A 17,075-nucleotide genomic window follows, 5' to 3' on the forward strand; every position below is an offset into this window, starting at 1 on the left:
GTCTATTTTTATATAAGGCCATATATGCCACTTTTATGAACCACACGTTTTACAAGCATAACAAGTACTGCATAATAGTGACTTCTAAGCCTAGGTTTTGCCCCATGACCCGATTATTTATCGAGACTGTCGTCATTGCTTCCATTCTAACATGAATACTTTAGATATTATCTATACATTTTCAGCCTGTTTTATCTTTTTCAAACATGCTTTTAGTCTTGACGTCATAATATTGTATCGAAACTATGTCAATTATACAGTTACTGAGTGGAATATTCGTCCAGTGAATCACAGTGCCATTAAATGACGCCAAATGGATTTGTAGAGGTATTTTTAGCAAGATCATTTTCGAGACCATTCAACATCAACAACGGTCTAAGACAAGGAGATGCCTAATCATGCGTCCTCTTTAATCTGGCCCCGGAGAAAGTGATTAACAATGCAGATGTTAATCCGAGAGGCACCATCCTGTTAAAGTTCACCCAACTACTGACCTAAGCTGACGATATTGATATTATGGGAAGAATAACCCGAGATGTACAGTCTACTTTCATCCAGATCGAGCAGACGGCGTGAGAACTTGGGTTGCACATTAATAAAGGCAAGACGAAGTACATGGTTGCAACGTTAGCGCGAAAACCAAAGAACGAACAACATCGAATCGCACTGATCAAACGAAAACAGTAAAGATAGGAGACTACAACTTTGAGACAATTTAAAATTTCTGTCTAGGGACGAAAGTCACCACCGATAACAGATATAACGATGAAATCCACGCACGGTTGGTGGTTCCCAGCTTACAAAAACTATTTCGTTCGAAACGTCTCACCCTAGGGTCAAAGCTCTTACTGTACAAGACTATGATCTTTCCAGTCCTTATGTATTCCTTGGAAATCTGGGTTCTTAGCAAGACGAATTGCGAACTCTTGGTCACGTTCGAGCGAAGAATCCTCTGAAGAATTTTTGGCCCCCTGCATGACGATGGACGATTCCGTAGCCTACATGACGACGAAATCTATGAGCGATACCACGATCGTCTAGTTTTGGATAAAATCCGGCTCAACATGTTGCGGTTGGCGGGTCACCTAATCCATATGGATGAGGATAATCTAGCCCGGAAAGTCTATAAGGGCAATATCTATGGTAGAAAAAGAAGACAAGGCAGACCTTGCCTGAGATGGAACGATGACATAGGTCAGGACGCCAAACAGCTTTTAGGGATATCGGCGCAAAACCAGGGTGTTTGGAGTGCCTTACGAAGGCAGGCCTAGATTGGGTACTGGTTGTTGTGCCGTTGATGATGATGATAATAATACATATAATTCATACTATTTTCTCTTTACGCATCACAGAATCAGATGCATGGCTGCTCCAGGGCAAACTCCCGGTATGCAGTCCGGCGAGAACTTTACCGTTAAAGTTTTTCCTGCGACCGTTTATACAAATGCTTTAATGATTCACTATAACATATGTTCCAAATTTGATAGTTTTCTTGTGCACCTTATTGAAAGTCAGTCAAATTAAAATATTTGATAATAATAACATTTGTATAATGGTATCATATGTTATATTATATTCTTAGTCAGATCTGTTTATATCTATATTTGTATGCATGTATCTATGTTCTGAGTTTACTGCTCTTGAAGATAGACAAAATAATGGAGTACGATAAAAATGATAGTGGAGGGTAGCTCTTACTTATTTTTTGCTTCTAAGTGCAATTATTAAATAGGCCTATCTCGGTCTTTATCTATACACAATCACATATTTACATACATGGAATTCGAGACAGTTCGTGCGCACTAGGTGAATAGAGTATATTACACAATTCGGTTTTGAACACAGTAAATGGTACCAAATAGCTGCTCAAAAATTTTAGTCATGAAGTTAAAACAAGTCGGGAAACCGGAAGCTAGACGCTTCAGGTATAAAAGGTTTTGTGTTTCCCTATGTGAGGAGCATAAGTTAGTTCTCCATTGGCTTATAGCATTGACCCGAGATATTGAAATCGCTCAGTTCTGGGCAGGATACCACCATTGCCAGAACTCAGCGATTTAAATATCTGGAGGGGCAGATTACTGCCATTGAAAGAACTGAGCGATTTAAATATCTCGAGTCAATGCTACCAGCCAATGGAGAACTGCGTAATGAAATGTTTCAAGCATTAACGCCACCTGGATGAAGTGACATTCCGCAACTGGTGTTCTTTGTGATCGACGTAGCAGCGCACGTCCCAAATCTAAAATTTACTGCAATGTCGTCCGTCTGTCGCTCTCTATAGTTTGAGTGTTGACTATAAAGGACAATGAACGGCGTCTTGCGGTAATGGGGACGAAAATGTTGCATTGCACTGGTGGCGTGACACGTTTTGATTACGTCTGAAATGAGAATATCCGCGATCGATATGGGTTTGCACCGACCGTGGAAAAACTGCGAGAGAGGCGTTTTCGATGGTGTGGTCACGTAATTCACGTTAACGAGAATTCAGCAATCAGTATTGGCCAGAACATCGAAAGCAATGGTAAGCAACCAAAAAGCCGGCCAAAAAAATGGTGCCTTGATACGCTGGATGGGGATTTAAAGGTCTCGCGATTACATCCTGATCAGGCATTTGATAAAATAAAATGACGAAACCGATCACGACGAGCCGACCCCGCTTGTGAACTGAAGGCCGAAGAAAAAGAAAAAGATGTGAGGAGCGACGAGTGCACGACAGCTCCGTGTAATATAGCTAAAAATTCCATTGCCCTCTATTTTCTAGAAAGCGATTTAAATAAATCTTTTGATGGAAAGCCCTGTGTTGATAATGGTCAACCTCATACGTTTCACGCTCTCAATTTAATATTATTAGCAAATGCCAACACTTCAACCAACATCAAATATAAAAAAATTTTTGAATCCCCCCTTTGCATGTATGGGAGCCCCCCTTTAAACTCCACCTAAAACCAAATTTCGTTCGGATCGGTTTAGCCGTTTTGGAGAAAAATGCGTGTGACAGACAGACAGACAGACAGACATTGAATCGATTTTAATAAGGTTTTGTTGTCCTCTATGCTGGTACAAAATTCGGAAGTCCTAGGATGAATTCAAGGGGGGTTTTTCAGTAAATTTCTAAAAAGTAGTAATATACTATTAGTAAGTTTATTTGAGCAGATATCGGAATGGGACATATTTTGAGGCCTAGATTTCATCTAGGCGCACCACTCCAATTTTTTCCGGATTTTTAGGTTGGGTAGTTTCCGAAAATGAGTCCTGTCTCACTTCAAGTGCGTACATTTTGACTCATTACTCACGCACTTTGCAATTTATGCCAAAACTAATATCAGTTTCGGAAAGTACAAATCGAGACCTTTCATTTGATACCCTATACAACTACAGGGGGCGCCATTTAAATTGAAGGCATCTGGCAACACTATAACTTTTGACAGAACTGTCAAATCGACTAATCAAATACCACGTTACAAACGTCAGTCTTAGGAGATTTTTCGCCATGGACAGATACACTCCAAAAGAACGTGCTGAAATTGTCCAGCTATACATTCAAAATAACTTCTCAGTTGTGCAAACACAACGTGAATATCGAAAAATAAAGAAAGTGAAAACTCCACCGACTGACGTTACCATACGACGTTTTTACGCGAAGTTTATTGATCACGGCAATTTTAATGATGCCAACCACGCGTCCAGAATGCGCACATCACGCTCCGATGAAAACATCGCGCTCGTTCAAGCCAGTGTTGATGCCACTCCAACAACTTCGACCAAACGCCGTTCTAAGGAATTGAAAATCCCGGAAACCACTTTGAGACGCATTATTCGTATAGATTTGAAGTTATTTCCGTACAAAATTCAAATGGCACACAAATTAAACCCAGCCGACTATGTGTGTCGTGTCAATTATGGCAAATGGGCTGTGGAAATGGCTCGAAATCAAAGTGACTTCTGACAAAAAATCATTATGTCGGATGAGGCACATTTCTCATTATCTGGAGGTGTAAATAAACAGAATTGTCGATTCTATGCCACTGAAAACCCACAAATAATTCATGAAAAGCCTCTTTACGAACAAAAAGTCACAGTTTGGTGCGGCATTTGTGCAACAATGATCATTGGGCCGTACTTTTTTGAAAATGGTGCTGGTGCTACCGACACCGTCAATGGCGACCGTTATCGAGCTATGATAACCGATTTTATGATGCCGATTGTTCGTGAAAATGATCTGGAGGACTTCTGGTTCCAACAAGATGGCGCCACATGCCATACATCTCGTGCTACAATGGATTTATTGCGCCCATTGTTTCCTGGTCGCATAATATCGAAAAATGGTGATTTTGACTGGCCACCGCGCTCTCCAGATTTAACGCCACCGGACTTTTATTTGTGGGGCTATTTAAAATCCAAAGTATACGCTGGAAAGCCTGAGACTCTGGCTCAACTTAAGGACAACATTCGAAACGAAATCGCCGCCATTACGCCTGAAACGTTGGCCAAAGTGATGCAAAACGCCGAAAAAAGGACCAATTTGTCCATCAAGTCCAAAGGCCAACATTTACGCGATATCATCTTCAAAAAGTAGTTAAAACAAATCTCCCTGAAGCAAAATAAATGACTACGTAAAAAAATTGAAAATATTTGGTCTTTTATTTATATTTTTTTTAAAAAAACATCCCTTCAATTTAAATGGCGCCCCCCATATATCCGGTGAAAAAATTTTTTGAACACTCCCTTTGCATGTATGGGGAGCCCTCCTTTAAACTCCGCCTAAATTTATCCCACTCACTGTATGCGTTTTGTTTTACACAAAACCTTAAAAAGTGCTATGGGGTAGCTCTGATTTGGTTCATTTATCCTTTCGTTGTAATCTAAGCTAAATTAAATGTTTTACTCTTGAAGAAGAACCTTTTAGAACCCTTGTCATCGAATTTTTTTGGCATCAATTGTATCCAGGCATAGTGTGGAATATTTGGTCAAAGTAATTTTTGGATATTCGAAGTCGTTCGGAAATTACAATGTTAGACAGGTAAAATGTCATATGTCAGGTTTATTTCGATCACCATAATGAAGCACGAATTTACCGGTCTGAACAACGTTTGAATAAATTGCTTAAAAGGGCGAAAATTGAAGGCCCTTCAAGATATTAGTAAATATATGGTAAAAAATTCGCATTTATACCCTTATCCAGTTCTTCACAAAAAATTTCAAGAAAGGCAAAAAACGGCCTTCACACCTTAAGGTTTACAGACTTGGGAGGTATATAGAGCCGAACTTAGACATTATACAATAATCATTGTCGTTTCAAGAAAGAAGTGTACTAGGGCTTGTTGTTCTACTGAAAACCAAAGGACTGTTCTATGCCTAAGGTGGAGTTTTGTAACAAATTAAAGCACATCCCATTAGAGTATATTTCCGTTTCATGTTCTAGTTAATAAATACCAATCTATTCTTTCTTGCCGCTTTGAAGCCCCAATTTAACTGATTGTCGCCACAAAGCTTCAAGGATGCATGCATCTCGCAAGTTTTAAGCTGGATTACCAACAAAACTTCAAAAAAAAAACACAGAACTGAATACTAAAAGCCTAATATTTTTATAGCACGTTGTCTTCTCGGTTATTTTCGGAAATGAACAGTTTTCTTCTTACCGAGTGGGTATGGAATATTGAAAATTGAAAATGCACCCTCATAGGACTTGAAGGTAGACAATAAACCCCTAAAACCAACCATGAAAGAAAAGATCATGCGTGGGTTGTTCTTCTTGATTACATATTTCGCAACCGAATATAGTTTCAATTGCGCTTGCTCCGTGGTAATTCAGATGATGATATCTATTTCCCTGCAAAGAGAGAGAGAGGTTTCTAGCGAAGGGAGAAAGAGACCAGACGAAACGCTATCATTGCTTTGTTCACAAAGTCTCCAAGAACATCTTTGGGTGAAACAAAGAAAAATACAGAAGAAGGATATTGAAGTGGGATTGAACACCATCAGGCAAAGACTTCGAGAATCTGGTCTGGACAACGAAAATATTGACAGAGATTGGAGCAATAGAATATTTACGATTAGTAGTTGCTGGAAGTGAGTTTGGTCAAAAAAGGAGAAACGATTCGAGAGTGGGGGTTTAAACATCCAGTAAATGTTCACTTTTACGGATGCTTATTTTAGCAAGGGATCGGTACATTTCATACTTCCCCCGGATATCTCCACGCAGAGTTTATAGTGAAATTATACTTGAAGATATTGTTGAAGTCTACTATGGTACGGATCTGAGCGAATGGATTTTGCAAGAGAATAACAATCCTGATAGTACTCCTGGGAAAGAGGAAAATGTTAATTAGTTTGACGTGTTCAAAATACAGACGTGAATCCGACAGAAACTCTTGATGCCATCGATGAAGCTTCAGCTAAAAGGAAAAATTATAAAAAGGACTCAACAGCTGGAAGTAACTTTGAAACGAATATGGAGGCAGTTAAGTGACGATTATGCAGAAAACCTAGTGCAAAGTATGGAGTCCCAGGACAGTCAACGAGTAGTTCATCAGTGAAAGAGAAGACCAACCTTTTCGGGAAATTTCCGAGAGGAGCTAAAATACATTTCGAGGAACCGACAACCATAACACCTAGGTGAGATCAAATCAGGGTAATAATCTTGGGCGAGCGCAACGCTGACCACATTTCCTCCTACAGGGTATTCTAATCCTGTAGTCTACCGTGACGGTCTTGAATGAAGTGCTCTAACACACTTCAAGTCGCTGATCCGATGTGGATTGTGGTGCCAACGGTTATTATTATTAACACTGAGGAGAATGGGCCGTGAAAGGTAGCTAGAAATCTAAGTTGGTCTCAGAAACTCTTCGGCGGGATGCGTTCGAATAGATGATTTTAGGAGGCTGTGATCTTAATGGCGCTGTTCCAGAAAAGTTAATATGGATAACTAGTCGCATAATGGAAAGGATACGACTTTACCATGCCGGGGGGCGGGTGCTCACTAAGAAGCAATCAAATTAATTGTTTGAACTTTGATCTGTGGGCCGTGTAGTTTCGAGCAAAAAGATCCTGCCAGCAAGCCAGAGCATTTCGGCCTGAAATGGGTAACAAACGTGAATCTTCGAAGTAGTTTTAAGCGGCCCATACGTACCAACTCCAGACACCCCGGTTTTGCGCCGAGGTCCACCAATTCGATATTCCTAAAAGTTGTCTGGCGTCCTGACCGACACTATCGTTCCATCTCAGGCAGGGTCTGCCTCGTCTTCTTTTTCTACCATAGATACTGCCCTTATAGACGTTCCGGGCTGGATCATCCTCATCCATACGGACTATTTGACTCGCCCACCGCAACCTGTTGAGCCGGAATTTATACACAACCAGACGATCGTAGTATCGCTTATAGATTTCGTCATTATGTAAGCTGCGGAATCTTCCATCCTCATGTAGGGGGCCAAAAATTCTTCGGAGGATCTCACGCGGCCAAGAGTTTGCAATTTTTCTTGCTAAGAACCCAAGTCTCGGAGGAATACATGAGGACTGGCAAGATCATTGTCTTGTACAGTAAGAGATTTGACCCTATGGTGAGACGTTTCGAGCGAAACAGTTTTTGTTGGCTGAAATAGGCTCTGTTGGCTGACAACAACCGTGAACGGATTTCATCGTCGTAGCTGTCATTTTCGACCCCAGATAGGAGAAATTATCAACCGTCTCTAATTTGTAGTCTCCTACAAATTATTCTTCCCGTTTGACCGTGCGGTTTGATGTTGTTGGTTGGTTGGTTTTGGTGGTGATGTTGCCATCATATATTTTGGCTTGCGTTGATTACCGCCTGCTCGATCTGGATGAAGGCAGTTTGTACGTCTCGGGTTATTCTTCCCATGATGTCGAAATCGTCAGCATAGGCCAGTAGTTGGGTGGACTTAAAGAGGGTCGTACCCCTCGCATTTACCACAGCATCATGGATGACTTTCTCCATGGCCAAGTTAAAGAGGACGCGTGATAGGGCATCCCCTTGTCGTAGACTGTTGTTGATGTTGAATGGTCTCGAGAGCGATCCTGCTGCTTTTATCTAGTCTCACACATTGATCAGGGCCAGCCTAGTCAGTCTTCTCAATTTCGTCGGCATACCGAATTCTCTCATAACCGTGTACAGTTTTACCGTGGCCATTTTGTCATGGGCCGCCTTAAAGTCAACGAAAAGATGGTGCAACTAATTCGGCTGTAATTCCATCGGCTCCTGACGACTTATGATTTTTAAGCTGATGAATTGCACGAACTGTTTTTAAGGTTTTGTGTAAACACAAAACCTTATTAAAATCGGTTTACTGTCTGTCTGTCTGTCCGTCTTTTTTTTTTTTTTTTTTTTTTCCGATGGAAGGTGGAAAGCTTCAAAAGCTACCGCAGGCTCCTGCCACACGGTTATGTGGGACTCTTACCCACTAAAACACCTCCTTCTCCTTCCACTCTCCCCGCGGGACTCCCATTTGGTATTACGTCGCGGGGCTGGATCAGAATTTATTCTGCGCTCATGTCCAACATTCGTGTTCCTCTCGCGTTCATTCTTTCGGATGACTTCCTCCTGCCTAAGCTTCTTTCCGATGGCTGTAATCACTTTTTCAACTTCGGTCCATATCCCCTTGGCTTTCACCATAAGCTCCATGATATTTTCGGGTGTAAAGTGCTCCCCGGTTGTAGCTTCTAATGTAGCCCTTTGGGCTTCGAATCTGGGGCAGTGAAAAAAGACGTGTTCTGCGTCCTCTGGAATGTTTACACACTGTGGATAATATGGCGAATCATCGCGCCCAAATCGGTACAGATATGCTCGATAGCCTCCGTGTCCGCTCAAGAATTGAGTTAGGTCGAAACCTACTTCGCCGTGAGGTCGCTCGATCCATTTCCGGATATCCCATATGATTTTGTGAGTCCAACGGCCTTTTTCTGACTCGTCCCACTTCTCTTGCCATTCCGCGACAGTTTCAGCTCGTGCGAACTGTCGCCGACGGGCAGGAGATTCTCCGGTGAGGTACGTTCGATCGTAAAGTCGTTGTATTTCTTTCGCCAGAATCTCAATCGGGATCATTCCTGCTATCACGCAAGCTGCTTCATTAGAAATTGTTCTGTAAGCGCAACATGTTCGGAGTACACTTATACGATACGCAGCTCCAATCTTTTTTTTATTTATTATATTTTCCAGTGCATCTGCCCATACTGGGGCTGCATACAGTAGGATCGAACTGACCACCCTTGAAATAAGGAGTCGACGGCTCGGCCTTGGGCCACCTATATTTGGTAGCATTCTCGCAACCAGCGCTCCGATGTTATATGCCTTGGTTGCTGCACCCCCCACATGCAATCTGAAATTCAACCTCTGGTCAATCATTACACCTAAGTACTTAAGTGCAGGCTTGGAATAAATTGTTTGCATTTCAACTTTGATCTTCATAGAAGTGCACTTTCTCCGCTTGGTAATAAGTACTACTTCCGTCTTATGCTCTGCGAGCTGTAGACCAGCATTCTCTAACCAGGATTTAATCTCATAGACTGCTTCATTTGCATAGAGCTCGGCTTCCTCGAGAAGACGCGCAACAACCGTCACACCAATATCGTCCGCGAATCCAATGGAGGCCACACCAGTAGGAAGGTCTAGGGTCAGTACCCCGTTATACATAATAATCCACAAGAGTGGCCCTAGGACAGACCCTTGCGGAACTCCGCATGTCGTTTGGTAGGATTTCATTCCTTCATCTGATTCGCAGCACAGAGTCCTATCGATTAGGAAGTCGGCAACAATGCGCACCAGGTACTTCGCCACGCCTAAGTTAATTCTTCACATCAAGTGTAATCACTGCACAACATTTGCCCTCGTCAAGTGCGGTCTTAGCTGTGTTAGCTACTAGGACAAGTGCATCCGTTGTAGACCTCTCCTTTCGAAAACCGAACTGATTTTCGGAGAGACCGCCATCCTTTTCGGCAATTCGAATTAATCTGTTATAGATTACTCGTTCGAATAGTTTGCCAATATTATTTAGAAGGCATATCGGCCTGTAGGACGAAGCTTCACCCAAAGGTTTGTTTGGCTTGGGGACTAGAATTAATTTCTGCTTCTTCCATTGTGTAGGAAATACGCCTTCTTTAAGGCATGTGGTGAACGCCTCGGCAAACATATTTGGAGCTATTTTTACTGCTCTGTCCGTCTGTCCGTCTGTCTGATCTTAGTTTTCACATTTGTTGGGAAGGTGGGGAGTGCGGGTGGTTGAAAGTGACCAATCCTTTACGGGGGCCATTCTCAGAAACTACCAAACCGAAAAATCTGAAAAAATTCAGGAAATACCTTCCACACTGATATCTGCATAAATAAAGTTAATAATAGTATATTACTATAATTTTTAGTAATTCGCTGCAGAACCCCCCTTAAATTCATGCTAGGACTACGAAATTTCGCAACAATATAGGGTATAATATAGAGCATGATCTTACCAAGTTTGGTGGAAATCGCACTATTATTAACAAAGTTATAATACGTCAAAGTTGTCGCTTCTTCGCCAATTCAAGACTATAAATGTCAATATCATCCGAAAGTGGATATTCCCACATAATATATGCATATATTACGTGCTACGTACTAAGGAATACACAAGCGTCCAGCTTCCGGTTTCCCGACTTGTTTCTATGCTTCGTAGTGGCAGCATTTGTCTGTCGTCTTCAAATGGCGACCTCTGACTGCTGCTGTCGGAAATCAGATTTCCCTATTTATCTCTCTTGGCAGGATGAGCATCAAGGTATATAAGGCTTCATCCTGCTGACTTGTTGGTAAAACTTCCGCGTCTGGTGCGGTTGTTCCCTGTACATTTCGAGTTCGCAGACCTCTTGGTTTTCCCAGGCTTCTTTTTTCCGTCTGTGTTCGTGATAAGTCTTCGCGCGTGTCCGCGTTCGTTGCGAATGCAACATTACTCGGTATGCGGCATTCCTGCGTTCCGTTACTAGCTTACATTCATTGGCGAACTTGCCGTTCAGACCTTTTTTGCCTCTGGGGCCAAGTATATTTGTGCCCGTATTTATAATAACATTCTTCAGGTGGTTGTGAAGATCATTTGTTGATGCTTCATCTCCAGGATCTCTGTTGACTGCGGTTATTGCGGCATCCATTTCCCTCTTAAGGTGTCGCGGAGGGCTGTGTTGTGAATGGCTTCAGTATTAACTCTCACCTGACTGTCAGAGGGGATTGTAGGTGGTGTTGTAATTCGAGCCCGGAGCACTATGCCAATGAGATACTTATCCGAGTATATATTGGCCCTCCTACATGTTCTGATATTTATCAAGGCTGAGAGGTGGCGGTGTTCAATCAACACGTGGTCAATTTGGTTGAAAGTGGTCCCATCTGGGGACGCCCACTTATGTTTGTGGACCGCTTTCCGCGCAAACCAGGTACTCCAACAAACATTTCATGCGATACTGCTAATTGAATAATCCGCAGTCGGTTATCATTGGTATCCCTATCCAAACTATGGGAGCCGACGTACCGCTCCGTCCCCACTTGGCTGTTTTTGATTTTGATATCATACTTGGGATAGGATTCGATGGTCCGCTTCATAACGTTGGTTTTTCGTATAGGGTTGACAGTCCTACCCAAGCGCCAGCCTGGAGTACTAGTTGATACAATTTGCCCCGGTTTTAGGCGCGGGAGACTCGCCTTCATCCTTCTCCGTATGCAGTTTTTCATTAAGAAAGGTCTCACAGCGAGCACCGCGTGGAGGTGGAGATAGGGTTTGGTAGTAGAGCTGTTGGTGTTGGTTCAGCAGGCGTTTCCCAGGTTTTATGCTCCATTGTGGGTACCAATCCACGTTTCGTTCTGGTACCTATACTCCCTTTGACCATCCAGCCTCATCAGTGCACTCCAAATGGAGGAGCCCATCACGAAAACCTTGTTTGTTAAACCTTGGCTACGATGCAGCCTCCAGCTAAATTGTCCCTCTGATATTTTGCCATCCTTGGAAGGAACTCCTACGGTAGCCGTAAGAAATGAGGCTGCAGTGAGGGTCTCACCAGGTTTACCAGTTTGTTTCCACTTGAAGATTCCGTTTCTTTGCGTATGATTTCTCTGCACATTACCGCATGCCTCATTCACAAGATGCTTCACCTACTTTCGCAGTACTTTCTTCTACCGCCGGCTTGGAACCTTCCCAGATTCATAGTCTCCGGGCCGCTTGGCTCTATTTTCACATATCGGCATTAAACCAGTAGCGTCCACGTCAGCTTCTCTTTCCTCCGTTCTCTCTGGTAAGGGAGAAAGTTGTGGGTTCTGACAGGCAAGATTCAGACTGCAGTCCCCCTCCTTAGTGGGTGAAGTTCTCATCTGCCGGGCTTTCCTTCTGGTTAAGCATGGTGTTAACCGAAAGTATTTACGTTGGATGATTTCATCTTTTGTACTGAGTGCGGTCATGATTTACTGTCTGTAATTTCGCCCAGGTAGAGGAATTGTTACTAATCTGGACTGGATCTTGAAGCTTAAGATTGGCATGTCTCACGAATCGTTAAGATACTCTATCCATTTGACCATTGCCTACTGTTGATTGTGTCTGGTCTAAGAAACATTCCTAGATAATTATATGAATTTGCATTAATGACTATCGTACTAATGGTATGTGCGTTGTTTACCTTGTTTGTGACGTAACAACCATTGTTTGCCAGTATTCTATCTAATTTGCTTACGACGCGATAACCTGGTGATCGAGACCTGAATGTGACATTCCAGGCCAATGTAATGCAAACTTCCAGATTCCGACAGAAGCGGAAGATAGATTTCATATTTTGCAGCCTTTTCCATACCATTCAAATGGGGGCTCTTTCCTTTTCTCACTTTTATAGAGTGCATGGAACCAGCTCCACAAAGTAGCTCAATACTGGTAGATATATGTTTATTTATAAATTGATTTACACCGGGACCTTTTTATTAAGTCCGTATTGGATCCTTTAGGCTCTTGGTCGACCTTTAGAGTTAAGTGGCTATAACTAAAAGTACTTCGTTTTTTCAAAGTCCATTGACTCCTTTGATTGCATGAATACTTCTCTTTTAAAAACACGGTTCATTGTATTCACTTTTTAAGGAATTTCGAGCTTATTCATTTAATATTATTGTTCATCCTACATTCATATGTTGATAACTGCGCTCAGAGGTGAGTTGCTGATTGGAATGTGGTACACTTTCGGGTTTCAGCATTTAAATCTTTTATTATATTCCATAAATACACTGAAAATCTTCTCAAATGGAGCCGCTCTCGTTTTCCCTGATAGTAGTAAACAAGGCAGCCTCGTTCTATATCGTTTCTGCCAAAATTAATCTAAGTGTATCAAAAGCGCTTAGAGCAGCTGAATCAACTCTTGCACTGCAGCAAGTATGTACGAGTATGTGATAGACAAGGCAATATTCGGGAAAGAAAGATTGCAAATTTTCGAGTATAAAAGCTTCAGCTGGAAATTTCCCAGAGCATCATACAGTTTGGATACCGTTTAAAGAAGTCGTCGAGAGGGAGCGTGATTTTTTCGAAAAATCGTTGATTGGAACAACCTTTCATTCGGTTTAGTTTGTTTTAATATAAAAGATTTTTTATATTATTTCTAACAACAACATGAAGATAATTCATATCCTAATTGGAGCCTTGCTCCTCTCTGGGGTATGGGGCTTTCCACGTCCAGACGATTCAGATGAAGATGACTCAGTAGGAGATGATGACAGTGGTGACGTGGACGCAAGAGGTAGATTTTTGCCCCCAATATTTGCTCTTTTCCAACTTTCAAAATTCATAATATCATATAATTCCAATAATATAACCTGATTTGTCCCCCAACAGCCATTCCCGGTGTGGCAAGAACGCTTATCCCGACGGAAGAACTTGACTTGCAATTGGAGCAAGGCGAGGCTTTGAATATTCAGCCCGAAGATATTGCGGATATTAATATGGAAGCAATGAAAATCGCAGAAGAAAACATTTTCAATAATTTGCGCGCTCTTCGCTCAACAAACGACGACGTTGGAGAAGGTGATACTGGAGACGACATTGGAGAAGGTGATACTGGAGACGACACTGACGATAATATTGACGATAATATTGACGACGACAAAGATAAAGATAAAGATACTTTAGTTACTGACTTCTTAGATGATAACGACGACCAGTTTGAAGATACAAACAAAAGCCAGAATGATGATACAAACAAAAGCCAGAATGATGATGAAAATGAAGACCTAGGTGATGACCCTAATGATAATGCCAACCCTGATCGTAGTGGCGAACAACAAGCCGAGGACCAAGATGATCTCGATGATGATCTATTTGGGGCTGACCAAATTGATGATGCTCTAGACAATACTAGCAAATCAGCGGAGGCTCATGATACTGATTTGGAATTAGATAAACCTCTTCTGGAAGACCTAGACGATTTAGGTGATTTAGACTGTGAACCTAGTCATTCTTCCGTCGAAGCCGCCGATGATAAAGTCGCGGATTCATCGAAAGAGGAGGCCGGAGAGGATTTGATCGACGACCCTATAGATGATGATGACTTGGACCTGGGGTTAACTGATGGTAATGAGTCAGAAGAAATCGTTGACGAACCTAAAAATTCTCGTGAAGAACCTTCGAATACAGGCAACTCGAAGGAAACCACAGGTGATTTGGAAGAAGATAAATCGCCAGAGAAGGAGCATGATAATGATTTAGATACATTAACTGACGATAAAAAATCCGAAGAAGAGGAAGAATCTGAGAAAGACAAAGGCAATTCATCCCCCACCGCAGTGTTAGCCTCTTTGCCTGATGGTCATGACGCAAATGGTGACGCTTTGTTTGAAGCTGTTCCCCGGATCCTTAGAGCTAAGGCCCTAACAGAAGCAGATTTGGAAGAAGAAAACGTGGAGGACCTAATAGAGGATTTGGTAAAATCTATGCTAAGCGGAAAGAGCAAAAGCAATTCTAGAAAAAAACGTGAAATCAGCGAAAATAAAAAAGTTGAGTCAATCTTGAGATTATTCAACGACCTAAACCAATCAACGATTGGAAAATCTAGGCGGGTGGCGACTGAAATTCAAAAGGATAAAATTAGAACCTTTCTGAATACATTGGACTGCGATGACGATAAAGATGATAAAAAGGACGACAAAGACGATAAACCGGAAAAGGGTGATGACGATGGAAAGGACAAAGATGATGATAAAGACGATAAAAAGGATAGTAAAGAGAAAGGTGATGATAAGGACAAGGATAAGCCCGACTCAAAAGAAAAGCATGACGACAAGGACGACATAGACGATGATAAGCATAAGCCTGGCAAGGGCGATGATAAGGATGACGACGACAAAAATGATGATAAAGACAAGGATGATGGGGAAAAGAAGGACAAAGATGATGACGATAAAGACGACGATAAAAAAGACAAAGACAAAGATGACAGAGAAAAAGAAAAGGACAAAGATGATGACGACAAAGATGACAAAAAAGGAGATAAAGACGACAAAGATGACGACAAAGACGATAAGGATAAAGACGATGGAAAAGATAAGGATGATCACAAAGACAAGGATGGCGATGATGACAAAGATGATAAAAAGGATCCAGATGATAAAAAGGACAAGGATAAGCCCGACAAAGATGATGACGACGATAAGAAAGACAAAATCGATCAGATAGATCAAGTTAAAGATAAGGATGACAACAAAGACAAAGATGTTAAAGACAAGGATGATGATGATGACAAAAAGAAGGGCGATAAAGATAAGGATGATAATAAAGGTAAAGACGACGATGACGATAAAAAGGACAAGAAAGATAAAAAAGATGATGACGATAAGAAGAAAAAGAAGAATAAGAAACCAAAACATAAGAGAGGCAAGAAGAAGGATAAAGATGGTAAAGGTGATAAAAACAAACACAAAAAATCAGGTAAAGGCAAAAGGCATAAAGGTGGCAAAACGAAACCAACGAAAGATGAAGTTGAAATTAGAGATGTATTAGAACTCATCAATTTCAACTATTAACAGATGAAAGTCCTTCCAGTTGTATCCAAACTTATTTAAATATGAACGATGAAAATAAAAAGTTTTTAATTGTTATTTGTTGAGCTCTTTATTATTATCTCAACCCGCTTAATTCGACTGGTGTACATACTTTTTCCTGCGTAGTTATGGGACTATCAAAGGAAAGTGGATGGTGCGAGGATAGAGCGTCAAGCTCTCAATCTCGTTGCTCTGGGTTTGAATCCCGATTCGTCATGAGTGTTGATACCCGACTTCGTGCCGTTTCATTGAATTAGGCTTACCACTTTTTTTATTTGGTTTTATGGGTGGAGGTGGAAATTTTAAAAATTGCAGCAGTGTCTGGGATTCTCACCCACTAAAACCACACACAACCATTCGAAGCGATGCAAGTACATGCTGTATCCACCGTGTCCAGTAAGGAAAAGCGTTAGGTGGTAATTTAATTCTCCATGTTTGCGCTTAATCCATCTCTCAACACACGGGATCAGTGTATGAGCCTAGTGGGCTTTTTTGGAATTATCCCACCGTTGCTGCCATGTCCTGAACTGCTGCTTCCTGGTCCTTTCGGAAGCCCGCAATCCTTTCGGTCGGATTTACCTTCTTCTCCAATTGAGACAGTGTGCCTCATTCGCTAGAAGATCCAAGGAAATTACCCCCGCGATGACACACAGTGCCTCACCAGACACTTTCCTATATGCACTGCTTACCCTCCGCACGATGGGCCGGTATGCCAAATTTACCCTTCCCTGGTTCACGGTGTTATCCAGTGCGCACGCCCAGACAGGAGCCGAATATGGCAGGATGGATTTCACCTGCGATAAGCAGCCGGCCACTAGATTTTGGCCCTCCTCTATTAAGCATCACTCTTGCTAAAGATGAGTTAGCCTTTGCTGTCTTTTCGTGCGCAAAGTCGAGGTGCCCCTTGAAGTTCAACTTGGCATCGATCATTACCCCATATGTCTAATGATCGATTTTGAAACGACCTCGTGATTACCAACCCGAATTTAGAGAGAGAGCAAACATGATGCCCTCAACAGCGAGATTTCTTGGTTCCACCAGTAGTTTG

General features: G+C 41.9%; 1 protein-coding gene across 1 annotated transcript; it reads left to right on the plus strand.

The window, feature by feature from the left end:
- Positions 1–13,475: 13,475 nt before the first annotated feature.
- Positions 13,476–16,084, plus strand: LOC119655765 (protein starmaker-like). The gene is made up of 2 exons (XM_038061819.1): positions 13,476–13,731; positions 13,827–16,084. Exons 1-2 carry the CDS (start codon positions 13,605–13,607, stop codon positions 16,007–16,009), a joined length of 2,310 nt encoding a protein of 769 aa, XP_037917747.1. The 5' UTR covers positions 13,476–13,604; the 3' UTR covers positions 16,010–16,084.
- The last annotated feature ends 991 nt before the right edge of the window (positions 16,085–17,075 follow it).

This window comes from Hermetia illucens, chromosome 4 (assembly GCF_905115235.1).
Source record: "Hermetia illucens chromosome 4, iHerIll2.2.curated.20191125, whole genome shotgun sequence".
NCBI classification, from domain to species: Eukaryota; Metazoa; Arthropoda; class Insecta; order Diptera; family Stratiomyidae; genus Hermetia; species Hermetia illucens.